At 44.8% G+C, this 26,394-nt stretch overlaps 1 protein-coding gene across 6 annotated transcripts in view; it reads left to right on the plus strand.

Moving 5' to 3' along the window:
* B3GNTL1 (UDP-GlcNAc:betaGal beta-1,3-N-acetylglucosaminyltransferase like 1) overlaps positions 1-26,394 on the plus strand; it is a 131,620-nt gene that overhangs the window by 27,343 nt on the left and 77,883 nt on the right. For 5 of the 6 annotated variants that reach the window (XR_011562120.1, XM_070773835.1, XM_070773836.1 and 2 more), the window contains exon 5: positions 16,274-16,339. Coding sequence is in view for 5 of the 6 variants with exons in the window: in XM_070773835.1 (XP_070629936.1) it covers positions 16,274-16,339 (66 nt within the window). In the remaining variant the exon portion in view is untranslated. Of the gene's footprint in view, positions 1-8,638; positions 8,730-16,273; positions 16,340-26,394 lie in introns of all 6 variants that reach the window. The other variant, XM_070773838.1, reaches the window with a different exon arrangement.

The following is a 26,394-nucleotide window of genomic DNA, read 5'->3' on the forward strand; positions in this document are numbered from 1 at the left end:
GATTTGAAAACCACTGACGTTCAGCTCAATTATAAACATCTAAACACACCACTCACTTTCCTTTCTGCTCCCCCTTGCCTCTTCTTTCCATAGAGAAAAATTATGGACTTGGTTGGACCCAAGACCTGAAGGGTATTAGTTAGCTCAGGAGCAGGGCCGTGTGCTTTAGTGATGGCTGTTTCCCAGGAAGCTCAAGCAGCACCCCTGGGAAGTAGATTAGGCCCTTGGTGTATCAAGGAGGGGAGAAAGGGGTGACCCCTTATTTGATGGCAGCTGCAAATTGGTAAAGATCCATGTGTGTAGAGTCTTCTACTTCTGTTCTTTGAAAGAAGAGATAGTCCTTATTCTTAACACTTCTGTTCAGAAGGGTTTTTCTTGAACGGAGGAAAGACATAAACGAGTTGAAGGAAGACCTGAGAAATCTTGGCACCCTTGCTACTGACACTTCCTCAGCGTCAGCCACTCGGTGCCCTACATATTCTTGTTTTGTCGCCACCATAACCTGTTGTGCTTGGAAAGCTATAGTTCTTGCCAAGCCACTGAACTTGGTGTTTTAAAAGAGAAGATGCTTCAGACACTGAGCTTTTGAGATGCTTTTTATTTGTGCAGAGTGTTTTCATTTTAAGGCTTGGGGAAGGGAAGTGACCCAGGTATTTGTTGGGCTGCTGCTCCCCAGCACTGGTTCCAAAACCTGCTGGCCAGGGAGAGAGTCTGTTAGAAATGCAGATTTGGGGCCCGTTGCTGCAGGGGCTCAGACTCCAGGTCTTCTCAGCAGACCTGGCTTTAAGGAGCTCCACGGTGGTTCTTCTGTATCCAGCCCAGATGGCATGCATGTTTCTACTATCAAGTAGGTCGGTGCTGGACTGTGTTGTCCCAGGCGCTTCATCCACGGGGCTCCCGAGGTCTGAGTGGTCATCTTGTCCACTGCTGTGTCTGGCCCTTACTGCCAGTTTCACTGTCCCTCTCTATCTTACCAAACTGCGGGCACTGTGAAAGCAGAGGCCTCTCTGCCTCCTGCAGTAGTGTCCTGGGCCCGGTGGGCACTAAATTCCAAGCTCCCGCCCTGCAGAGCCTACCACCAGGGTGGACTTGCGGAGAAGTGGCAGAGTTGTAAGGAAAGATGGTGTGGATTCCACCCCAGAGAGGGCGCGGTCTGCTTTGCATGCGTGTGCTCTGGGCGGACCAGGACCACGGACAGTGCCAGGCGTGTCCTCCCCCTCCAGACTCCCTCTGCCCGCCTTCCTGCCAATCTCCTGCTGGTCGGAGGGGATTCTTGTCTTTTCTCCCAATTAAAGGGAATTCCTTCCTCCACCCACCCAGGACAGAGCAAGAAGCAGGGGCACGGGCATTGGCAGCACTTAGGTTTTGGGTTCTGTTGGGAACGCTGTCAGCAGAGGGAAACGCACAACTTGAATTTTTGTGTATATAGTAAAATTGCATGTTTGATTCGAAGTTATTTTTGTGCTTTTCTTATGCTGTAATTACAGCTGTTGAAAAATTATATATGCATATCGATGGAGACTAGAAGGGAACTTAGGATGGTGAAGATAGTATGTTCAGAGGATGATGATATTGTGTAATATGTAATACTGAGCATTTCTGGCATTCCTGCTGTGGAGCTTGTGCAATAAACCCAGAATTATAATATTTTCCAAAAGTGCCACGGACTGAACTCAGATTCATTTCTTTCTAAACACTGAGTGTACTTTTTGGTGGGTCCCAGCAGCCTCCGTCGATGGTTGTACATCAGATAGTTGCAGCTTCTGTGCTGTCACAGGAGATGAGCGCACATCCTTCTGCTCCACCATCTTGACCCGGAAGCCCAACGCTGAGTGTACTTTGTGAGAGACATTATACTTTAAAAGGGCTTCCCTTGTGGCTCAGCTGGTAAAGAATTGGCCTGCGATGCGGGAGACCTAGGTTCAGATCCCTGGGTTGAGAACATCTCCTGGAGAAAGGAAAGGCTACCCACTCTAATATTCTGGCCTGGAGAATTCCATGGACTCTATAGTCCATGGGGTCACAAACAGTTGGACATGACTGAGTGACTTTTACTCACTTAAGAATCAGTATTACTGGAATAGTACTTACATATAATAAAGTACACTCATTTAAGTGTACATTCCATGGGTTTGACAAATGTATACACACATATAAAAGCCAACTTAGTCAAGTTTAGAATGTTTCTGTTGCCATAAAAAGTTTCCTCATGCCTCTTTGCAGTCATTCTCCCATGCCTTGAAGCAACCACAAATGTGATTTCTTTAGGTTAGTAATCTAATTATATTATCTGTTCTTTCAGTACGTTAGGTTTTTTCTCCCGTTCTAGAACTTCATGTCGGAGAAGGCAATGGCAACCCACTCCAGTACTCTTGCCTGGAAAATCCCATGGACAGAGGAGCCTGGTAGGCTGCAGTCCATGGGGTCGCTAGGAGTCAGACATGACCAAGCGACTTCACTTTCACGCATTGGAGAAGGAAATGGCAACCCACTCCAGTGTTCTTGCCTGGAGAATCCCAGGGACGGGGGAGCCTGGTGGGCTGCCATCTATGGGGTCGAGCAGAGTTGGACACGACTGAAGTGACTTAGCAGCAGCAGCAGAACTTCATGTAAATGGAATCATACAATACGTACTCTTGTGGTTGGCCTTTGTTGGCTCAGCATATGTTTTTGAGATTTATCAATATTGTTTCTTATACCAATAATTCAGTCTTTTTATTGCTGACTAGTGTATCCTAATGCATGGATAAACCACAAATTGTTTATCTGTATAGTCATCCATTGATGGACATTTAGGTGGCTTCCTGTATTTGGCTATGATGAGTGCAGATGCTATGAAAACTTGTGTACAGGCCTTATCATGAGCATATGTGCTCATTTCTCATGGGTAAATATCTAGAGATAGATTGCTAAATGATACAATACATGTATATTTAACTTTGTGAGAGACTACAAAACTGTCTTACAAAGAGACTGAATCATTTTACACTCTCCCACCAGCAGTTTGAGAGACTTCCAGTGGTTTCGTGTTCTTCCAACACTTGGAATTGTCTATATTTTAAATTTGAGCCCTTGTAGTGCACATGTGTTTCTGTCTCATTGTTTTGGCTTGCATTTCCCTGATAACTAAATATGTTGAACATTTATTTGGGCGCTTAGTGATCATGCTGGAGAATCCCAAGGACAGCAGAATCTAGGTTGCTTCCATGTCCTAGCAATTGTAAAAAGTGCTGCAATGAATATTGGGGTACATGCATCTCTTTCAACCCCATAGCAGCTATAGTGATAAAGCTGCAGTGTCATTTTATTGGAAAAAAAAAAAAATCAGGTATTGTAAATCCTCCAACTTTGTTCTTCCTTTTCAAAGTTGTTTCAAATCTCTTTAGCTCTTTCAGGATTTCCGCAAAATTTTAGAATCAGCTTGTCAAGTCTGCTTGGATTTGTTATTGAAATTGCATTGAATTTATAGTTCTGTTTGGGAATCTTAATATTGAATCTTCTAATCTATAAACATGGTATATCTGTCAATTGATTTGGGCCTTCTTAAGTTTCTCTCAGAAATATTTTGTAGTTTTTGATATACAGGTCTTACATAAATTTAACAAAATACTTCCCAAGTATTTTATGTGTTTTGGTGCTAACAAAAATGGTTCATCTCCCAGTTTCATTGCTATAAATATACTATTAATAGATTACCTTATTTGTTTTAGTTGGTTTTGTCTTGCCTTCTGTTTTTTCGATTAAGAACTCAGTGTTTAGTGACCATGGTATCTGTGAGTAAAGACTCTGCCTCTTTCTCTCTGGTCCACATGTTTTTCTTCTTTGTTCTTGGCCCACTGTCTGGGCTGGGACACCCCCATGCAATGTCAAATAGGAATGGTTCTGGTGACAGTCCTTGTCGTGTTCAGATTTTTATTTGTTTCATCATTTACATCATGGGGAAAAAAGCACACTTAGAGAGGAGCATAAAACACAAAAGTACAGCTCAGTAAATCATCACACGGTGAATGTTTCTGAACTAGCATAGAAAATAGCCACCTCAGCAGCACCTTTCTTGCCCTTTCACAGTTACCTTCTTCGTCCTCCCCAAAGCTAAATATTGCCCTGCCTGTTTTGGAAGATTTTATAAGTGGAATCATGTATAATCTTCCACGTCTGGCTTCTCCCATTCTGTGGCTTGTCTTTTCACTCTCTGAAAGCTGTCTATTGATGAATAGAATTCTTTACGGAGTTTGATTTAGTAATCTTTTCCTTTATGGTCAGTGCTTTTTGTCTTCTTCATGAGTTATTTTCTCTTACCTGAAGGCCCTGAAGTTATTCTTTAATGTTCCAGATGCTTTTTTTTTTTTTAACCTTTTCTATTTTGATGTAAACCCCACTTGAAATTGATTTTGCTTATTTCTGTTTAACGTATAAACACAGCACATAAGTGCACAGTCTGTTGAGTTTTGAGAAAGTGAACGCTCCAGTGCAGCCAGTGGCCCAGCCCAGGAATGGAACATGGCCGGTGTCACACATGCCCCCTGTTCCTTGTCAGTAATTCCCCTCCTCTTCTCCACAAAACAGCTGGGATACTAACACCGTAAGTTAGTCATTTGACCTTTATGTGATTCATCATGTGTTCTGTGCCTGCCTTATCTCACACAACATTACATTTTGGAGACTAGTTCACACTATTTTGTGGAATGGAAGTCACTCCTTTTCATTGCTATGTAATATTCCATGATACGAATGTGGCCAGTTTATCCATTCTGCTGTTTGGACACTGGGGTGTCTGAGTCATGTGCCAAGAAACCCTTGTACTTTTCTCTTGTCACACGTACAGAGGCACGTGTAGGGATGGGACTGGGGTGTCCTCAGGTGCCTGTGCTGTGTTTTGCTGGTTGCTGCCAGGTTCCCATGGAGGCTGGTCAGTTTGCACTCCCTCTAATGAACAGATATCCTGGCCGATTTGTATCCTTCCTTGCAGCTCTGTGAGCTGACTTTAGCCCAGCGTGAATGTGAGTGTGGCCTGTTTCTGGCCTCTGTGTTCTGTCTAGTTGGGTTGTCAGTCTGTCCTTTTGTCTGCTGATAAACAGTGTAGCTTTATAGAACATCTGATTTCATGCTATATGTTCTCTTGTTCATCTATGTAGTAGTTGGGACTAGTTTAAAAAAATCTTTTTGCATTGGATAGATGTTAGCGTAATTTTGTTCATTTTCACAAAACCTGCTTTGAGTATTTTGATTGGATTATATTGAAGCAATAGATCAATTAGGTGAGAATAGCTTCTTTACAATATTTAGTCTTCCTAACAATGACTATATGTTTGTTGATTTATTTAGATCTTCTTTAATTTATCTCAATAGCCATGAGTAGTTTTCATACAGAGGGCTTACAGTCCTTTGTTAAATTAATTCCTTGATATTTGATTTAAAAAAACACATTTTTATCAGCTCTCTTGAGATGCAATTCACATAAAATCCACCCATTTAAAGTGTACAATCCAACGGTTTTTGGTATATTCACAATGTTGTGCAACTGTCACCACAGTCTAATTTTAGACTTTTTCCATCACCACAAAATTAAACCCCGTACCTATTAGTAATTACCCCTCATCCCCCCAGCTCCCATCTGTGGGCAGCCACTAGCCTCCTTTCTGTCCCTGTGGATTTGCCTGTTCTGGACATTTCATATAAATGGAATCTACATCATGTGGTCTCTGTGAATGGCGTCTTTCACTTGGCGTGATGTTTTCAAGGTTCGTCATGTTATAGTATGTGTCAGGACTACATTTCTCTTTATTGGTGGGTAGCAGTCCTTTGTATGAATATACACTTTATCTGTTTGCTAGTTGATGAACATTTGGGTTGTTTCCACTTTTTGACTGTTATAAATAGTGCTGCTATAAACATTCCTGTACAAGTTTTTGTGTGGCTAGGTGTTTTCAGTTCTTCCTGGAGTGGAATTGTTGGGTCATATGGTAACTCTATGTTTAACATTTTGAGGAACTACCATAATGTTTTCCAAAGTGACTATACCACTTTACATTCTCACCAACAATATATGAGAGTTATTTGACCTTTCTTGATACTACTGTAAGAGACATCATTGTACCTATAAAGAAATTATTTATTGATCTTGTATCCAGAAACCTTATTAAATTCATTTTTAATTCTAATATTTCTCTGTTGATTATTTTGGGTTGTTTATGTAAGCAGTCACTTTCCCTCTTTCTACTAAGCCTTGTAACTTTTATTTTAAATACTTCTTTATTTGGCTGTGCCCAGTCTTAGTTGCGGTGCGCAGGATCTTTAGTTGTAGCACGCGAACTCTTAGTTGTGGCATGTGGGGTCTAATTCCCTGATCAGGGATCAAACCTGGGCCCCCTGCATTGGGAGCTCAGAATCTTACTCACTGGACCACCAGGGAAATCCCAAGCCTTGTATCTTTTATTTCTTTTTTTCGACTCAAGTCTCCAGTGAATTGTTAAATAGAAATCATGATAATAGGCATTCTTGTCTCCCTTCACAATCTCAGAGAGCTGAAATCTTTCACTGTTAAGCATAATATGTTGTTTACCATAGGTTTTTTTTTCATATATAGCCTTAATAAATTCTCTTCCAAAAGCCAAAGAAATATAGGATACCCTGAGACAGAAAAAGTGTACTGGGATTGGGTGGAAATGCTTCAGAAAAGTGTCATTTCTATTTCCCTCCATTTTAACTGCTCTCCTGGCACTGTGAGCTCCATCCCACTGTGGTCATCGTCCCTCTGTGGTCATCACTCACAGGACTTCCATTCAGGATCTCTCCTTCAACTAAATGCAGTAACACTCACCTCTGCAGTAGACTGCTGCTGCTACTGCTGCTAAGTCGCTTCGGTCGTGTCCGACTCTGTACGACCCCACTGACGGCAGCCCACCAGGCTCCGCTGACTCTGGGATTCTCCAGGCAAGAACACTGGAGTGGGTTGCCATTTCCTTCTCCAATGCAAGAAAGTGAAAAGTGAAAGTGAAGACGCTCAGTCGTGTCCGACTCTTCAAGACCCCATGGACTGAAGCCTACCAGCCTCCTCCATCCATGGCATTTTCCAGGCAAGAGTACTGGAGTGGGGTGCCATTGCCTTCTCCCTGCAGTAGACTAAAAGATCTTAAATGTCAGGAAGGAGGTCATGTCTTTAGGGTGATACTGGTTAGTGCTGGATATAGAATTTGCAAATGTTTCCCCAGTCTATGGTCTTTTTACTTTCTTGATAAATTTATACTTAAATTCAGTTCAGTTCAGTTCAGTTGCTCAGTCGTATCCGACTCTTTGCGACCCCGTGGACCGCAGCACACCAGGCCTCCCTGTCCATCACCAACTCCCGGAATTCACCCAAACTCGTGTCCATTGAGTTGGTGATGCCATCCAACCATCTCATCCTCTGTCATCCCCTTCTCTTCCTGCCCTCAATCTTTCCCAGCATCAGGGTCTTTTCAAATGAGTCAGCCCTTCACATCAGGTGGCCAAAGTATTGGAGTTTCAGCTTCAACATCAGTCCTTCCAGTGAACACCCAGGATTGATGTCCTTTAGGATGGACCTAAATTAAAACACAAAATTTTTAACTTTTGAAGAAGCCCAGTTTATCAATTCTTTTTCATTATTTGTGCTTTTGTTGCCATATCTAAGAATTCTTTGCTTAATTCAAAATAACTAACATTTGTTCCTAAGTTTTTTTTCTTAAGATTTTTTTAGTTTTATCTCTTACATTCAGGTCTGTGGTCTATTTTGAGTTAATTTTTGTGTCTGGGTAGGGTCTTATTTACCTTTTCCCTGTGGTGATCCACTTGTCCTAGCAATTGAAAAGACTGTTTTATTCCTGTTGAACTGCCTTGAATCAACCATAATTGCCAAGGTAGCTCTCTATTCTCAGTTATGCTTTACTGATCGCTGTGTTTATCTTTAGGCCACCACTGTAGCTTTCCAGTAGTGAGTTTCAAAGTTAGAAAATGTGCAGAAGCTAACACAACACAATTGTGGTAAAGCAGTTATATTCCAATTTTTAAAAAGTCAGAAACTGTAAGCCCTCCATCTATAATATTTCTTCCTTTTTCAACATTTTTTCCATTCTGGATCTTTTATATTTCCAAATGAATTTTAGGGTCATCTTGTCATTTTTACAAAAGAAGCAAGTTGAGATTTAGATTTCAATTATATTGAGTCTATAGGTCAATTTGGGGAGAATTGCTTTGCTGAGGAATTGAGTCTTCCAGTCCATAAACATGAGATATCTGGTTTGTTTATTTAGGTCTTTAATTTCTTTCAGCAGTGTTTTGCAATTTTTACCATACAAATCTTATACTTCCTTTTGTTAAATTTATACTTCAATATTTTGTCCTTTTGATGCTATTGTGAATGTATTATTTTCTTAATTTTATTTTGGATTGTTCAATGCCAATATATAGAAATAATATTGATTTTTGTATCTTGATCTTATATTATGTGACCTTGCTGAATTTGTTTGTTAATATTAGTAGTTTTTAGATCTAGTAGCTTTTGATCTCTTAGGGTTTTCTAAATACAAAATCTTATTGTCTGCAAATGGAGGCAATTTTTCCCTTTCCAATATGGATGCCTTTTATATCTCTTTCTTGCCTGATTGCACTGACCAGACAGAAGTCACAGGAGCAGACATCTTCCCTGTTTCCAGCCTCGGGGAAAGCATTCCATCACTCAACATTAAAATGTGGCTGCAGGGGTTTTGTAGGTGAGTTTTATTGGGTTGAGAAAGTTCCTTTCCTCCTACTTTGTCAAGAATTTTTATCATGAATGAAAAGTGAAAGTGGAAGTCACTAAGAAATGTCCGACTCTCTGGGACCCCATGGATTTCTGGAATCCAGGTCAGAATACTGCAGTGGGTAGCTCCCTTCTCCAAGGGATCTTCCCAACCCAGGGATCAAACCCAGGTCTCCCGCGTTGCAGGCAGATTCTTTACCAGCTAAGCCACCAGGGAAATCCAAGAATACTGGAGTGGGTAGCCTATCCTTCCTCCAGCGGATCTTCCTGACCCGGGAATCGAACCGATGTCTTCTGAATTGCAGATTCTTTACCAACTGAGCTATCAGGGAAGTCCATGAATAACCATTAGATTTTATGAAATGCCTCTATGCACTTACTGAGACCATCATGTAGTGATTCTTCTTTTTTTTCTTTCAATGTGATCTGTGACATTAATTGGCTCTCAGATAGTAAAGCAACCTTGCATTTCTGGGATAAATCCCGTTGCTGATATTTTGTCAAGGACTTTTTAATCTGTATCCATGTGGGATATTGTTCTGTACTTTTCTTGTGATATTATTTTCTTCAGTATCAAGTAATATGAGCCTAAAAGAATGAGCTGGGAAGTGATGTTTCCTCTTCATTTTTTTGGGAGACTTTGTAAAGGTGGGATGTTCTTTATTCTTTGAATGTTTATAGAATTCACCATCTGAGTTTGGACTTTTATGTGTGGAGATTTCAAATTACTAGTTCTTTTTTTTTTTTTTACTTCTTATAGACCTATTCAGATTCTGTATTTCTTCAGTCAGTTTTAGCAATTCATATCTTTCTAGAAATTTGTTCATTTCATTTAAACTGTCTAAATTGTCGGCATGTAGTTACTTATAGTATTCTCTCATGGTCCTTTTAACTTTGGTGAAGTCAGAGCTGCTGTCTTACTTTTTCACTCCTGAATCGGTTATTTGTGTCTTCTGTTTTTCTTGGTCTGTCTAGCTCAGGAGTCTACAGACAGCAGCTCACAGGCCAAACCCACTGGCAGCCTGTTTTTGTATAGCCTCTGAGCTAAAAATGGTCTTTATATTTTTTAAGTGTTGTAAAAACAAGACAACAACACAAAAGAATATTGACAGAACCCATGTGTGGCAGAAAAGCTAAAATATTGACTATCTGACCCTTTACAGAAAAAGCTTGTTCATCTCCGGTCTAGCTAAAGGTTTGATACATTTGTTGATGTTTTCAAAAGACCAACCGTTGTTTTAATTGATTTTCTGTTTTTCTTTTTTTATTTCCTGCTATAATCTTTGTCTTCCTTCTGCTTACTTTTGGTTGAGTTTGCTTTGTGTGTGTGTATGGTTGGTTCCTAAGATCTTTCTTTGTTACTTTAGACATTAACAGCTATAAAATTTTCTCCAAGAATTGCTATAGCTGTTTTGTATTGTGTCCTGTTTTCATTTTCATTCAAGTACCTCGGAGTATTTTCTAATTTCCTTTGTGATTTCTTCTTTAACCCATTGCCTATTTATTTTTTAATTTTTTTTCCCATTGCCTATTTAGAAGTACATTGTATATATCCATATATTGGTGGTAGATTTCCCCAAATCCTATTTTTGAATTCTAACAATTTTGTGTGATCAGAGAACACCCTTTATATGCTTTTGTGTGCTGTGGCTAGTCGCTCAGTCATTTCTGACTCTTTGCAACCCTGTGGACTGCAGCCCACCAGGCTCCTCTGTCCATGGGATTCTCCAGGCAAGAATACTGGAGTGGGTTGCCATGCCCTCCTCCAGGGGATCTTCCCAACCCAGGGGTCAAACCCAGGTCTCCCTTATTGCAGGCGGGTTCTTTACCAACTGAGCCACCAGGGAAGCCCAAGAATACTGGAGTGGGTATCCTATCCCTTCTCCAGGGGATCTGATCTTTAAAATTTTACAATCCCTTTTTTGTGGTGTAGTATACAGTCTGTTGTTATAGGGTAGGAGTTCAATAGGTAGATGTCAGCAAGTTGATGTTATTGGGTGGGTGTCCATAGAGAGAAGTCAGCTGGTTGATGTTGTTGGTTGGTGGTGCTCATATCATCTGTAGCTGCATTATTTTGTCAAAGTTATTCTGTCCATTCTTTTTTTAATATATTTATTTTTTTATTGAAGGATAATTGCTTTATGGAATTTTGTTTTCTGTCAAACGTCAGCATGAATCAGACATAGGTATACATATAGCCCCTCCCTTTCGAACCTCCCTCCCATCTCCCTCCCCATCCCACCCCTCTAGGTTGACGCAGAGCCCCTGTTTGAGTTTCCTGAGCCATACAGCAAATTCCCATTGGCTATCTATTTTGCATATGGTGGAAGTCATTTGAGTCTGTTCTGTCCATTCTTGATGGTGGGTTCTTGAAGTCTCCAACTCTTGTTGTTGAATTGTCTGTTTTTCTCTTCAGTACCATTCATTTTTGTTTCTTTTTGTACCACTGTTGTCAGATACATGCATATTTATCATTGTTATATCTTTCTGATGGATTGACCATTCTGTCAGTGTTTAATGTCTCTCAGTTTCTTTTAATGTTCTTTGTTTTTGTTTTTTTTTTTTTTAGTGCCTCCAGCAGAGGCCTTGCACCCAGCCTTTCATATCAGATGCCCTGATGCGAAATGGCCACACCTTCTGTTCTTTGTTTTAAAGTCTGTTCTGATTCATGTTAGTAAAACTACATCTCTCTTATGGTTATAGTTTGCTTGGTGTATCTTTTCCCATTCTTTTACTTGAATCTATTTGTGTCTTTGAACCTGAATTTTTGTCTCTTGTAGATAGCTTATGGGTAGAACTTGTGTGTGTATGTGTGTGTGTTTTATTGCAGTTTGACAGCTTTTACCTTTGATTAGAGTTTTGAATTTATTCACATATTTAAGTTTTTTACAATTGGATTTATGTCTGCCATTTTGCTATTTATTTTCTTTTCTATTTTCTGTGACTCATATTATTTTTGTTCCTCTGTTCTTTATTTACTGCTTCCCTTTTAAAAAAATGAAATAGATATTTTCTAGTGTACTATTTATAATAAATTATTATTTTTAACTCTTTTTAAATTATTTTCTTAATGGTTGCCTTGGGAAGTCTTTTATTATCTGTTCTTTTGTGTGTTTTTACTTACATGTCCAGTTGTCTTTGCGTATTGGTCATTGTATTTGAATACTTCTCTGTGGAGTTAATTTGAGGCCATGGATGAAAGTTTTTTCCCTCAGAGATTTTCCTCTGCTTCTTCCAGGTTCTTGGGAGAACCACCATCCTGGGACCCTTGTTATCCTGTTTTGAGGCTTCTGGGCTGTTTTAGGCTACATAGCCCATTCACCTTTTGAGGAGGTAACCTGCCTTGGCCCGAGCTCAGGACTGTCGTGGTTTGACTAGCAGGCCCCACCCCCACTCCCAGTCTTGAGCAGACCCCTGGCTCTCATCTCCACTCCTGCAGCCTCGAAGGGTTACCAGAACCATGGCTCAGAGTTTAGCTGTTTCTTGTAGATCAGCGAGGACTTGCGGGCAGAGGTGGCTTGCTTCCTCTCTCAGCTGATGATTCTCAGGGATTTGGGCTCAGTAGTCCCCACTACCTTGTACCTGTCTGTTCAAGACTCTTTCAGTATCTTTGGGAATTGTTTGTGTGCCATTAGCCTGTCATTTCTGCAGGTGGATGTGGAGGCATTTTGACCTGCCTGGGGGTCCTGCCCTGCCATGACTTAGTTACCCAGGCTAAGTAGCAAATCACAGAGACAGCTTCTCTCAAGCAGACTCGCTTCCCCTCAGTGTCTCAGGCTTCGGGAAAATGGAGGTAGGTCACGTGCCTGAGTCCCTGATGCTGTGCTTTGGAAATCGGCTCTTGGCGTGCAGGTGGGGCTTCCTCTGCTCTCTTCCCTGTCCTTCAGGGTCCTCTGTGTGAAGTGTGCGTCCTGAGGTTGAGGTGTGACCAGGGAATTGCTACCTGTGTCTTCAAATCTTGTCCAAAAGTCAAGCATAAGGAGACTTAACAGAAACCACAACATCGACCTTGCTATCTTCACAGATCTTCTTGGCTGTTATTTCCTTCATCTGCAAGTGGTTCCTCCTGCCCCTCACCCATCCTGGGAGTTGATCATCCCTGGGGGTCCACAGCCTTGCTCCCTCAGACAACCCTCTATTCAGAAGCTACTGAACTCAAAGATGCAGGTTTCTTTTAACTCAAATTCTTTGACCAGATTAGTTTTTCTCTACCCAACATTCTTATGGTCAGAAAGGGAACAGTGTTTCATCTTGAATTAGTGTTATTTTTATAATACATTAAAATTCTTTCCCCTTGGCTGCCAAGAACATTTCTTACCTGGTAATCATCGTGGAATGTTGCACACTTTCAGCAAATAAATCTGGAGGTTTTGAACCCTCCCTCCTGTGGTAGGGAAAATCTGTCTCCAGATACACCTTGGGATCAGGATACGCAGACTCTGGGTTTTACTAGTTCATGCTTGATGACCTTTTATATCCGTCCTGTAGGCCCCCTCCTGTTTGCATTGCAGATACCGGCTGACTTTTATTAAAACCAGCTCCTGGTATTGGGTACCAGCTGTGAGCACAGTGATCTCAACCAGAGCGGGCCCCTCCCTGGGATGGACATCAATGAAAGGCAGTGGGATCACAGCAGAAACACATCTGGGCTTGTTATTAAAATATCACATCACTTTTCATGGATAATAAAGATCTTTTCATGCTCCCATCTTTCAGCAAGTTTTTCCTCTTTCAAAATGGTCTTGGTAGAGCAAGTTGCTTATCTATAATCTGCAGTCACTGTGCAGCTGAGACGGTCTGTTACCCTGTTACGCTATCGCTTTTTGACTTGAATGTTTACTCATTGTGTTCATCCTTGACCTTCTCAGCTTGGGGTCAGGGGTGTGTTAAATGTCTCCTGTATTCTCCTTGTACTTGCAGATGTTCACTTTATTCAGACACCTAGCAGCAGAGGTGATGGAAGACTGTATTAGAATGTTCTTGAGAGCTAAGACTTTTGGGGCAATTTTGATTTTTGTATAAATCCTTTAGCTGTAAAACTGGACCTGCATTCAAATTTTAATCCTGACGTGTAATTGCTATGAGATCTTGAATGGGTTCTGTAGAGATTCCAAACCTTGGTTTCCTTGGCAAAAAATGGGGATAATACTAGCTGCTCTGCCTCCAACTGTAGAAGACGGTGATAAATAGCACACACACAATAAAAGAGTGTTGTGTAAATGGTGAGGTGAATTGAAAATACAATTCCGCCCTGAACAGACACTTCATTTACTCGGCAAATATTTTTGAGGTCCAGCCAAATACAACAGCTGAGCTGGTTCACACACGATACCATTGCCGTGGATGTCTTGGTGTCATTGAGTATGTATGGGAACCAGAGGCCAGAGGCTTGTGGTGGGTTCCCGGGGTTCTCACCTGAGTTTGGAGGAAGTGGGGCTTGCGTGTGTGGTGGTGCTACTGCACAAGGTCCCAGGGGAGGTCATGCTGTGGGCAGAGGCCGGCCCTGACCCTGACCCTGACTGTGGCTTCCTCAGCCCTCCCCACTTTCACTTTGAAACACTCCTCACCTAGTCCTGTGCTGACCTGTGTGCCCCTTCCCACTTGTAACCAGGAGTCGGGGCTGGTTTAGGAAACCCTCAGAATTTCTAGGATTCAGCATGAGGCCACCAGACACGGGGTCACTTTTCAGGAATTTGGTCAATAGACCTTCCCTTTCAGGGAAATTTCCCTCTTCTGTCTCTGCCCTGCTGCCTTGCTGTGCCCTTTGTGGGGGAGAAATAGGCTGAGCTCGAGCGTAACTTCTTTTTATTCTCCTCACATCGCACACCCCACCCCCTACCCGCTACCCCAACCACCACTTCAGTTTTCCCTGTTTTCCTTTTTACTGTCTGAGCAGCCAGGGAAGCCCCCCTGATCTTCCTTTTTAAGATTCCCAGCTGCGGTTGACCACGCACATGCCCACAGGCGTGGTCCTGATGGGAGCCAGGGAAGGACTTGGGCCTGGAATAGACAGCTCCTCCACTCCTGTTCTGACCGCTTCCTCCCTGCGTTTCTGTTCCTGCCTGCTGAGGGCGCCGCTGCGCCTGGAGGGGCCCCTGCCCTGCCGATCCCCTTCTTCTCCCCGTCCTCTCCCTCCTCCTCCCCCCTCCCTCCTCCTCTTTCATCACCTCCTTCCCCCTCCTCCCCACATTAGCCACAAGCTTCCTCTCAGCTTACTTCATCTGCAGTTCATTTGATTAGCACGTTAGCCCATGTGGCCATGTTGAAGAAATGAGAGACACAATGCAGGTCTTTAGTTTATCTCATTGCTCAGTTTAAAGATAAATATCTTCCCAATGACATTATTTTTAGCTCTTCTATTAGGCATATTGATACCATATTTGAATTTTTATCAATTTAAGGCAGTTTTAAAATTGTGAGATGAAACATACCTATAGAAAAATACACAGAACATACATGTACACTTTAAAGATTAATTAGTAAGTAAATACACATGTATTTACCTCCCAGTAAGTAACTGCATTGCTAATACTTAAGAGGTATACCCTGATCCCCTCCCTACAAAATCACCACTATTCTGACTTTGAGATTCTAATTTTCTTGCTTTCTTTATGGTAGTTCATATTATATGTATGTGTGTATCTTAAATAATCAGGTTAATTTTGCTTGATTTTGAATTTTAAATAAATGGAGTAATACTATATATATTCTGTTGTCTTGCCTCTTTCCCTCAGCATTGTATCTGTGAAATTCACTTACGTGTGTGTAGCTGTCATTCACTCTCAGACCGCAATGGTATTTGACTGTAGAGATGCACACAATTTGCTTACCTTTGCTGATCTCTGTGAACATCAAACTGTTCCCCATTTTGAACAACACTGTGGTGAACATTTCTCTACATCTCTTTGGTGCGTATGTGTAAGCCTTTTTCTGCCCATGGGGTAAATTAAGTTACTGGCTCTTGGGGATCAGAGTCTCCATCTTGCTGGACACGCCCCACTGTCTTCCTCAGACCATTCCTCCCAGCTGTGTGGTTCTTACTGGAATTGTCCAGCTTCTCACTCATGCTCCACTGCATCCTGGGCAGTTGAGTTTCCCGGATGACTGATGGGGTCATGGGCCACTGGGCAGTGGCTGCACCGCCTGTTCTGGTCTCCTGCCTGCTTTGCCATCAAGCTGTCTGTCTTCTTGCTTGTTTGTCAGAGTTGCTTCCTGAAGTTTCTTTTTTTTTTAATTTATCTATTTTTAATTGAAGGATAATTGCTTTACAGTATCATGTGGGTTTCTGCCATACATCAACATGAATCAGCCATAGGTATACATACATCCCCCCACCTTTTAAACTGCCTTCCCCACGTGCACAATTCTTTTTTTTTCTTTTTTATTTATTTTAATTGGAGGCTAATTACTTTACAGTACTGTAGTGGTTTTTGCTGCTTTGCCGTCAGGCTGTCTGTCTGCTTGCTTGTTTGTCAGAGTTGCTTCCTGGAGCTTCAAGTGTGCTCTCTCCTGCAGGACGACGTGATGATGCCTCAGAGAGTGAGGCTGCAACACGAAGCCGCTTTGCGACACCCGAAAAGTGTGAGTATGGATGTTTGTGCACATCTCTACAACTTTTGGTAGAAATGCCATTACAGTTTTTTTAGATTAAGGCCCTTCCTTAGGACTGAGAGAGTCAGTTTGTAGCCAGACTGGCCCTCAGAGAAAGACATGTGCCCGGTGTGGCCACGTGCTCATGGGTGTGCCCGGGGTGGCCACACGCTCGCGGGTGTGCCCGGGGTGGCTGCACGCTCGCGGGTGTGCCCGGGGTGGCTGCATGCTCGTGGGTGTGCTCGGTGTGCCCATTGTGGCCACACGCTCGCGGGTGTGCCCGGGGTGGCCACACGCTCGCGGCTGTGCCCGGGGTGGCCGCATGCTCGCGGCTGTGCCCGGGGTGGCCGCACGCTCGCGGGTGTTTTCCTTTCAAGAAAAATGTGCTTCTTGTTTTGAGTAGCACTTGTTACTTTCAAATGGGTCCAAAGGATTTTTAAATTTATTTTTTGGTTTGGTTTAGTTTTATCAGCATTTTTAGAAGCTGTGTACCTTGGACATGAAAATAGATTGAGAGCTGTAGGGTGTATCAGTTAAAAAAGTCTTACTATCTACATAACCTCAGACTACACTCTCATCTTTAGAATGGCTTCCTCATTGGCCCCCATGAGTGAGGCTCCACAGGACCCATCCTCCAGGGCAGGGAGGCTCACGTCCTCCCACAGGAGCCCCGTGTAGGGGAGCATCTCCCACCCACTTAAACTTGGAAGGACATCTCAGGCCCATGGGTCACTTGCCCCCTTGAGGCTCAGGGTCCAGGGTGGCCCAGACCTGGTGTCTGACCACAGGGCACTGCTCAGATGTCTATTCTGAAGTTTTAGTAAAAACAGCTTTGAATCCCTGGTTTTGAAAGTGGGAAGGAGAAGGTCCAGGACGGCCTTAGGGTGCATGTGCCTGGCTGCTGAGGAACGGCCCTGGGTTTTGCTCACCTCTGTCCCTGTGCTGTGTCCACACACCAAAGTGTCTCCAGGTCGTGAGTGCACGAGCCCCTGAAATCTGATCCCTGTTGTCTGTGAGGCCTGACACTATGCATTTCTCACGGGCTCCAGGTTCTATATTTGAGGTTTGACTGTTGCCTCTTGGCCTTCATGAAGGAGAGAGCCGGTTCACTCAGGGCTCAGAGCATGCACCCCATGAAATGTGTACTGAGTGAAGACAAATGTTCAAAAACACACTTCCTTCAGATGGTTTCTCAAGGAGTTTGAAGGATTTTCTTCATCCAGGATGAATTCTTTCTCTTCCAATAGCCCCTAATTTTGGAGCTCTGAATTTAATCTGCTGATTTTCTCCTTCTAAGAAACAAAGATCTGTATAGTCAAAGCTATGGTTTTTCCAGTAGTCATATATAGATGTGAGAGTTGGGCCATAAAGAAGGCTGAGCCCCAAAGAATTGACGCTTTTGGACTGTAGTGCTGGAGAAGACTCTTGAGAGTCCCTTGGACTGCAAGGAGATCAAAGCAGTCAATCCTAAAGGAAATCGACCCTAAATATTCATTGGAAGGACTGATGCTGAAGCCGAAGCTCCAATACTTTGGCCACCTGATGCGAAGAGGTGACTCACTGGAAAAAACCCTGATGCTGGGAAGGATTAGAAGGCAGGAGGAGAAGGGGATGACAGGGGACAAGATGGTTGGATGGCATCACCGACTCAATGGACATGAGTTTGAGTGAGGTCCAGGAGATGGTGAAGGACAGGGAAGCCGGGCGTGCTGCAGACCATTGCTTCACAGAGTCAGACACCACTGAGCGACTGAACAGCAACAACAAAGAAATGTACCCCTCGTGCTGTGTCCGACGGCCTAGCGCCACACATGTGACTAGGACTCTAGGACTTGGCTGTCCTGTGAACACACCTGCACACTCCTCCTGAGAGCTTTTGTTGTCTTTTCATGGAATAAGTGATTTTCACAACCTTAAGTTTGATGTTGAGGATTCTTATTCCCTAAATTGTGATTGCACTTATATTGCTTACATTTAAACATTGTTAATACAAACATGTCCTTGAAATATGCCTGTAAGAAGATAAAAACAGCTGTCAGCTATGTCTTGAGAGTCCACGCCACTGCTTCTCAGGCTGAACGTTTCCAGAAGGCTGGACTTGAGGGAGGCTCAAAAATGCCCAGCTGCTCCTTTATTGACAAATGGCCCTTCGGCCAAGGTAGCATCAAGGGAACCAGTGCGTGGCCTGGGGGCTGGTGTCGCCAACTCACCAGGGCTGCTAGAATCCTTGGGCCGGTTCCTCGTGGCCCAGAGTCTGTTCCGTGACCAGGAGGTCAGGGGTGGTGGTAGCTAGAGCAGCCTTTAGAAAGGAACCCACATCCTCTACTCTGGCCCAGCAGCCAGCACTGCCTACCAGAAGCTGCTCCCAGTGCTCCCAGGTCCATCTGCAGTGTCTCAGAGGTCTGCTCTTCCCAGCAAACTCCCCTGCATGCTGACCAGGGCCTGTGGGTTTGTATATGTCCTTGCCCTAGCCACCTCCCCGCTTTCCACAGGTGGACATTCCAGGCTTCCGGGGCCTTGGAACTGTCTGAATGGGACTGGGCTGCAGTATCAGTCCCTTTTTGGGTTGTGCCAGCGTATGATACTAGCTTGCCTGCAGACCTGCTCTATCCGTAGGTCCTAGGGGACCCCCATGATGCTGTGGGTACAGCTGAGGGAGAGGTCGGAGCCACAGGTGGGTGACCTGGGACCTCCACCCTCGTCTGCATAGCTATAGAGCCACTCAACCTCATGCTTCAGTGTGGTCTGAGAGTGCCCAGCTGCTGGTGGGCAGTGTGACCATGTGCCCCAGCCACATCACGTTGAATGGCCCACAGCTCTTGTCACAGGGTTCTGGGGTTTGTGCTGTGACAGCCCCGTTGGGGCTGCCGGTCTCCATGTTGTTGACCACCACCAACTTCCTCCAGGGCTGTGCAGCCTGAGGGCCAGACAGTAGGCCTGTGCTTCTCCAGACCCCACTCTCAACGAGGGTCAGGGGTAAACAGGACCCCAAGAGGACTAGGGAGACCTGCCCAGTCCTGTGCCTCTCTCTGCATGGACCCTCACCTCAGAGAGGGAGACGTGGTGCCCAGACCTCTGGATCCGAAAGTTTTGCTCACCAGGTGCCACAGATGTCCTCAATAGGGTGGCCATTGTGGGAATGTCCAGCGTGCAGAACACTGAAAGATGTGAAGACAGCAGAGAGGGTCCCTAGTGCTGACTTGCTGATGCAGCATGTGAGCGAGACGAATGCTTCTGCAGGGGTGTGTGGGGACCAGCACCCCCATCCTTCAAGCCTCCGGGATGGCCCAATCTCTGCCTTTTCCTCAGAATGTGATATGGTGTTCGACTTCCACTCACCTGGCCCTTCTCTTACACGCGCCCCTAATCACATTCCAGGGAACCCGAGTGAGGGCTCTGCCAGGCACTGAGCCTGCGCTCTCTGGTTGCAACTTCAGGAACCCGGAAGTGGTCACTGGTAGGGCCTGTGTGCGCATGAGCCCAGGTTATCACTGACCCATGGACCCTTACTCCTGTGGGCGTGGTGGGCCTGGTGTCACCTGTGTCCTGTGTCCAGCTGCCTCATGTGAGCGGTGTCGCCTCCTAGCCTTACATCCTGCATCCTGAGTACATTGCCCTTGGCATCGCAGGCCCGTCCTCGTGGGTGGGGCCTCTCCCTCAGCTAGCGGGTGAGAGCTGGTCCAGGTCTGGAAACATCAGAGGCGATTTTCACATAACTGGGAATGACACGCAGTTTCCAAACACTGAGAACACATTTTGCCTTGAAAGAATTTTGTGTGAAGAATTTTGTAACCAGTGTTGACATTGTAGAGAGTGAGATACTTTTAGATGTATTATTCCCCCCACTTTTTTGTGATTGGCTCACATGTGAAGTTACTTTTGGCGGTTCTCACTGGAAAAGGTCAGTTTTCATTCCAATCCCAAAGAAAGGGAATGCCAGAGAAGTTCAAGCTGCTGTATATTTGCGCTCACTTCACATGCTAGCAAGGTAAAGCTCAAAATCCCTCACGCTAGTCTTCAACAGTACGTGAACTGAGAACTTCCAGAGGTGAAAGCTGGGTTTAGAAAAGACAGAGGAACCAAAGGTCAAATTGCCAACATCCATTGGATAATAGAAAAAGCAAGGAAATTCCAGAAAACATCTACTTTTGCATCATTGACTATGCTAAAGCCTTTGACTGTGTGGATCACAACAAACTGTGGGAAATTCTTAGAGATGAGAATACCAGACCACTTTACCTGCCTCCTGAGAAACCTATATACAGGTCAAGAAGCAACAGTTAGAACCAGACATGGAACAGTGGACTGGTTCAAAATTGGGAAAAGAGTACATTAAGGCTGTATCCTGTCACCCTGCTTATTTAACTTATATGCAGAGTACATCATGTGAAATGCCGGGCTGAATGAATCACAAGCCAGAATCAAGATTGCCAGGAAAAATATCAACAACCTCAGATATGCAGTGATACCACTCTAATGACAGAAAGCAAAGAGGAACTAAAAAGCCTCTTGATGAGGGTGAAAGAAGAAAGTGAAAAAGCTGGCTTAAAACTCAACATTCAAAAAACTAAGATCATGGCATCTGGTCCCATCACTTTATGGCAAATAGATAGAGAAGTAGAAACAGTGACAGATTTTATTTTCCCAGGCTCCAAAATCACTACAGTGACTGCAACCATGAAGTTAAAAGATGCTTATTCCTTGGAAGAAAAGCTATGACAAACCTAGACAGCATATTAAAAAGCAGAGACATCACTACCAACAAAGGTCTGCATAGTCAAAGCTATGGTCTTTCCAGTAGTCATGTATTGATGTGAGAGTTGGACCATAAAGAAGGCTGAGCATCGAAGAATTGATGCTTTCAAACTGTGGTGTTGGAAAAGACTCCTGAGAGTCCTTTGAACTACAAGGAGATCAAACCAGTTCATCATAAAAGAAATCAACACTGAATATTCATTGGAAGGACTGATGCTGAAGCTGAAGCTCCAATACTTTGGCCACCTGATGCAAAGAGCTGACTCATTGGAAAAGACCCTGATGCTGGGAAGGATTGAAGGCAGGAGGAGAAGGGGGCAACAGAGGATGAGATGGTTGGATGACATCACTGACTCAATGGACATGAATTTGAGCAAGGTCCAGGAGATGGTGAAGGACAGGGAATCCTAGCATGCTACAGGCCATGGGGTCACAAAGAGTTGAACACAAATGAGCAACCGAACAACATGTAAGTTCAAAGACCTTGAAATCTAGGCATATATAAGGAACTTGGAGAAAATATAGGCCGTGTCAGTTTATCTTGTGAAGTGAAAGTCACTCAGTTGTGTCCAACTCTTTGCGACCCCATGGACTATACAGTCCATGGCATTCTCCAAGCCAGAATACCTTTCTCTTCTCCAGGGTATCTTCCCAACCCAGGGATCGAACCCAGGTCTCCCACATTGCAGGCAGAGTCTTTACTGTGTGCAATACAGTAAAGCTTATCTTAATCTTCCAGTTTATCTTAATCTTAATTTAAACATTGTTTGAGGTTCGAGGTTAGGCTTTTCTCGCTAAGCTTGTGTTAAGTGCACTGCATACTTTTCCAACAAAGGAGAAGCTTTTCTCCCAGCAGTGGCGCAGCTGTGCTTCCTCCCACATCACAGGTCTGCAGTGAGACCAGGGATTCAGAGCAGCCCTGCTGCACCAGACAAAACCAGCCTGAGAAGGGTTGTTACTGTGGAGCCGGGTTTTATGAAAGTCATGACCTACAAAAATCTTGATTTGCAGTTGCCATTTGGTGGTTTTGTTGATTATATCATATAGTTTGTTTGGAAAGAATGAAATGAATGCTAAGTATATGTTTGTCCTTGGTCATTACTTCTTTAAGGCCATTTACAAGAAAGCCACTTGATTATGAGGGTGGCAGCTCCCATAAATCGTGCAGCTGCATATTCTCTGCAAAACTTCTGAGATGGTATGACAGGCGTTTCCCCACCCACCTACTGAGCATTGTGGAGCGAGGGTCGGCTCTGGGACAGGAGTTGTGTGGGGTCAGGGAAGCCGCTGTGTTTGCTCCGGGCCCCTCCCTGAGGGTCACCTGTGATGGGCGGAGGTGGGAGCTCTGCATTCTCAGGAACATGGAGGCACTGAGGGTGAAGGTGCGGAGGAGGCAGGGAGCACCCTGCGGAGGTTCAGGGCGGCACAGAGCTTTTCCAGCACTCGTGGGCGGGTCCTTCCCTGTGCTCTTGGACAGGGCGATGGCAGGACTTCCCTACATCCCTGTATGTGAGTCTCCAGGGGGCTCGGGAGGAGTCCTCGGTGACCTGGCCTTTGCCCACCCTGCCTGGTGGGAACATGAGGCGGGAGGCAGGCACTGTGGGCCAGTCTCCATCTTCAGGTGACACCAGGGCAGTCATCTCCCCTCTGCGCAGTGCAGCCTCATCCTGCCCTGTGGGTGTGGCCACTGTGACCTCTGTCCACAGAGAGGCACTGACTTGGTCAGGCTGAGTGTGTGCCCGGGAGCAGTGCCAGCGCTGCAGAGAGGGCACAGCTGTTTGAAGGGGCTGGCAAGGAGCTCACGCTGCACGAGGCTGGGAGGCGGGTGGGTCTGCTGTCAGCACCTAAAGCCCAGTAGGCGCTGCCTCACTTCTGGCTCGGTCCTCACTGCACCTCGCACACAGTGGGCACCATCTGTGTACCCAGCAGAGGCTGGAAGAAGTGGGTGCAGATGGGGGCTTCACTTAGTCACACAGGACGGAGTCTGGTGGCCGGACCCCATGGTCCAGCTCTGCCTCACAGCACTAGAGACTGGCTGGGGAGCCCTCTGGCCTGCAGCGCCTGGGGATGGGTTTGCATGTGGGCTTGGGGGCCTCTGTGTCCATGGCTGGCCCTGATGGAGCCTGGGGAGGGGGCATGTTGCAGGCCAGGCACCCATCTCTTGGTATTTGGGAGGTGGGGTGAGTTGGGAGGGGAAGAGGGTGACTAGGGGGCTGTGGGGAGGCTACAAGAGCCCTGCTGAAGATGGACCTGGTCCAGTGCCCGGGAGATTTGAGAGGCAGAGGCGATGAGGGCACCTCACCTCCTACCGTCCGGAGAAGTTTCTCAGGTTAAACATCACAGTGACAGAGCGGTGTTCTTCCGCATCTGCCCCGTGTTGATGTAACTGCCGCACGTGGACAGCACGCATCTGTGTGTGTAGGTTTCGGGGAGCGTGGCCGCACCACACCCCGTCACACCTGATACACCCCGCTCTTGATGAGTAAACACGGGTGAGCCCCTCGGGAGCTAGGGGGGTGTTTGAATGACCCTGTTCCCTGGTGGTGGTTGTTGCCCAGGTTGTTACACGTTGATCTGTAAGTCATGATTCAGAAAAGATTTTTGATGACAAGAAGCATTTGGGAGTATGAAATAAGGAAAATAGTTAATCTAACTTAAAATAGTAAAGCACTGCCTCCGTTCCTAAATGTACCCACTTTAAGTATTTTGAGGATTGGATCCATAAGGCAATTAGTTCTTAATGAAATCTAATTTTTGTTTATATTTTAGTAATCTTTAAACTATTGATGAACATAAATTAGAACTAATTTCATAAATGTAGTTAATAAAATTTTATGCTCTACACTTCCCCCCACCCCCACCCCTTACTTTTCATCCTCAGGCCGTGGTTTTGAGAGGGCTTGCGGGAGGGGCCCTCCAGCCACACCGTGAAGACAGTGGGTGGGGAGGGGGGGCTGCCTTCCTCTCAGAATTCAAGGTGCAGGTCCTGGGCTCATTTTACAACTTCCTATTCAAGCTTGTTGTCTGGTTTGTTATGTGGGTTTGTAGTATCAGTTCTCATTTCCATGAAGAACTGAGGTTAGTGAAATTTTAAAAATTCAGTTTCTGGGACTTCTCAGATGGTCCCAGAAACGGAATTTTTTGATGGTCCAGTGGTGAAAACTCCCAATGGAAATGCTCCCGATGCAGGGAACCCAGGTTTGATCCCTGGTTGGGGAGCTAGATCCCACGTGCAGCTAAAGATCCCATGAGCCACAACTAAAACCCAGCTCAGCCAGATAAATAAAAATAATTAATTTTTAAAGATAAATTTAAAAATTCAATTCCTCAGTAAGAGCTTGCATGTGGGTACTGATGCCAGCAACAGCCAAGCCAAGCCACCTTGCAGTGGCCCCCCTCCTAACTCAGCCACATGCCAGTCCCTTCCCCCTTTTTCTTCTATTTCACTGACTTTTGCTTTTTATTACTATGTTCCTTCTGTACTTTACGTAATTGGTCTTCATCTTCTGGTTTGTGTTTTGCCTCGAGCCTCTCTCCTCTGGCTCCCCCTTTTCCGTGTTTGCCCTGATCCCACTTTACCTGTGCTGTTGCTGTATCCGCTATGCCTCTCTGTTTCGCTGGTTTTCAGTGGTCGGCTTCGGGCCACGTGCAGTGTTTACCTTACCCCTCACACTCTACCGCAGATAGATGGCAGAATCTCACGTGGAGCGTAAGATCACAGAATCACATCCCGTCACACAGTTTATGCTGTAAACCCCATGCTAGTTGTTTTTCTTTTTACCAAAATCAACTATCTTATAAAGAGGTTACACATGGCAAAATGTCTTCTGCTTTTACACACGTTTACCATAACTGCCACTTACCATTCCTTGTTATCAGTCAGATCGTCTTCTTTTCCCCCAAAGAGCTTCCTTCATCTTTTTTGGTAATTTAACTCTTCTTGTGATGAATTATTTTGGCTTTTGTTTTTCTGAAAAAGTCTCTTTTGCTTTAATTTTTGAAAGCTATAGCAGCTGGCTAATGAATTCTAGGTTGAAGTCCTTTCTTTCTTTAAAGATGCCTCTCCCTGGCCCTTCCCTGGTGGTCCAGTGGCTAAGACTCTGTGCTCCCAATGCAGGGGGCCTGGTTTTGAGCCCTGGTCAGGGAACTAGATCCCGCATGCCACAGCCAAGAGTTCGCATGTTGCAACTTAAAAACAGATCCTGCATGACGCAACGAAGATTGAAGATTATGCATGCCACATCTAAGACGAGGCTCAGCCAAATAAACACAAATAAAATATTTTTTTAAAAAGATCCCTCCCCCTTGTCTGGTTTCCATAGCTTCTGCCAAGAAGTCTGCTATCTTCCTTATGCCTCTCTGTGTAATGGGTGTTTTTCTCTTGACTGCTTTTAAGATTTTTTCTTTAATATTAGTTTTTAGCACTTTGGTTATGATGTACAAACTTAAGTTTTTGGTTTTTTTTTAACAGGTTGACTCTAATGAGGCTTTGTTGAATTTCTGGGATCTGTGGTTTTATAGCCTACATCAAATTTGGAAAAATTTTTGACCATTATTTCTTGAAGTGTTTTCTCAGTCTCCCACTCTTTGTATTCGTTCAGCCTGTGCCTACTGAGCACTGACTGTGTACGGGCCCTGTGCTGGCGTGGTGTCCACAGCGGCCTGGCATGAAGGCAGGGCAGGCAGCTCAGGAGAGGAGCTCGGCGCCCTGCCACAGGCGCCTCTGTTTATGGGTTGCCTTTGTCTGCCCTGTGGCCCAGGCCAGCATTCTTTTAAAAAGTGTTAACGCAAACAAAGGACTTCCCTGGTAGCTCAGATGGTAAAGAATCTGCCTGCCAATGTAGGAGACCTGGGTTCAATTCCTGGGTCAGGGAGATCCCCTAGAGAAGGAAGTGGCAACCCCATTCCAGTATTCTTGCCTGGGAAACCCCATCGACAGAGGAGCCTGGCGGGCTACAGTCCATGGGGGTCACAAAGAGTCGGACACGACTGAGTGTCCAACTTTCACAAGGCAAACAAAATATCCTTTCATTCTTTGTAGACCAACACTCACATTGATTAAAGCCTCCAAGAACAGCCAGCCCCTGAAGCTCCAGCTTCATTTCATGTCCTCCTAGCCCTGCTCCCTGTGAGACTCCACCCAGTGTGGTTCAGCCTTCCTCGGAGGCAGAGTGGAAGGCGTGGTTTGGGAAGGGGGCTCAGGTGTTCACTGAGGAAATAGCGTGAGTCAGCTCATGTCCCAGAAAGGCCATGTCCGCCTGCCCGCGGTCTGGCTAAAAGTGTGTCTCTCA

This window comes from Bos indicus, chromosome 19 (genome assembly GCF_029378745.1).
Source record: "Bos indicus isolate NIAB-ARS_2022 breed Sahiwal x Tharparkar chromosome 19, NIAB-ARS_B.indTharparkar_mat_pri_1.0, whole genome shotgun sequence".
Taxonomy (NCBI): domain Eukaryota; kingdom Metazoa; phylum Chordata; class Mammalia; order Artiodactyla; family Bovidae; genus Bos; species Bos indicus.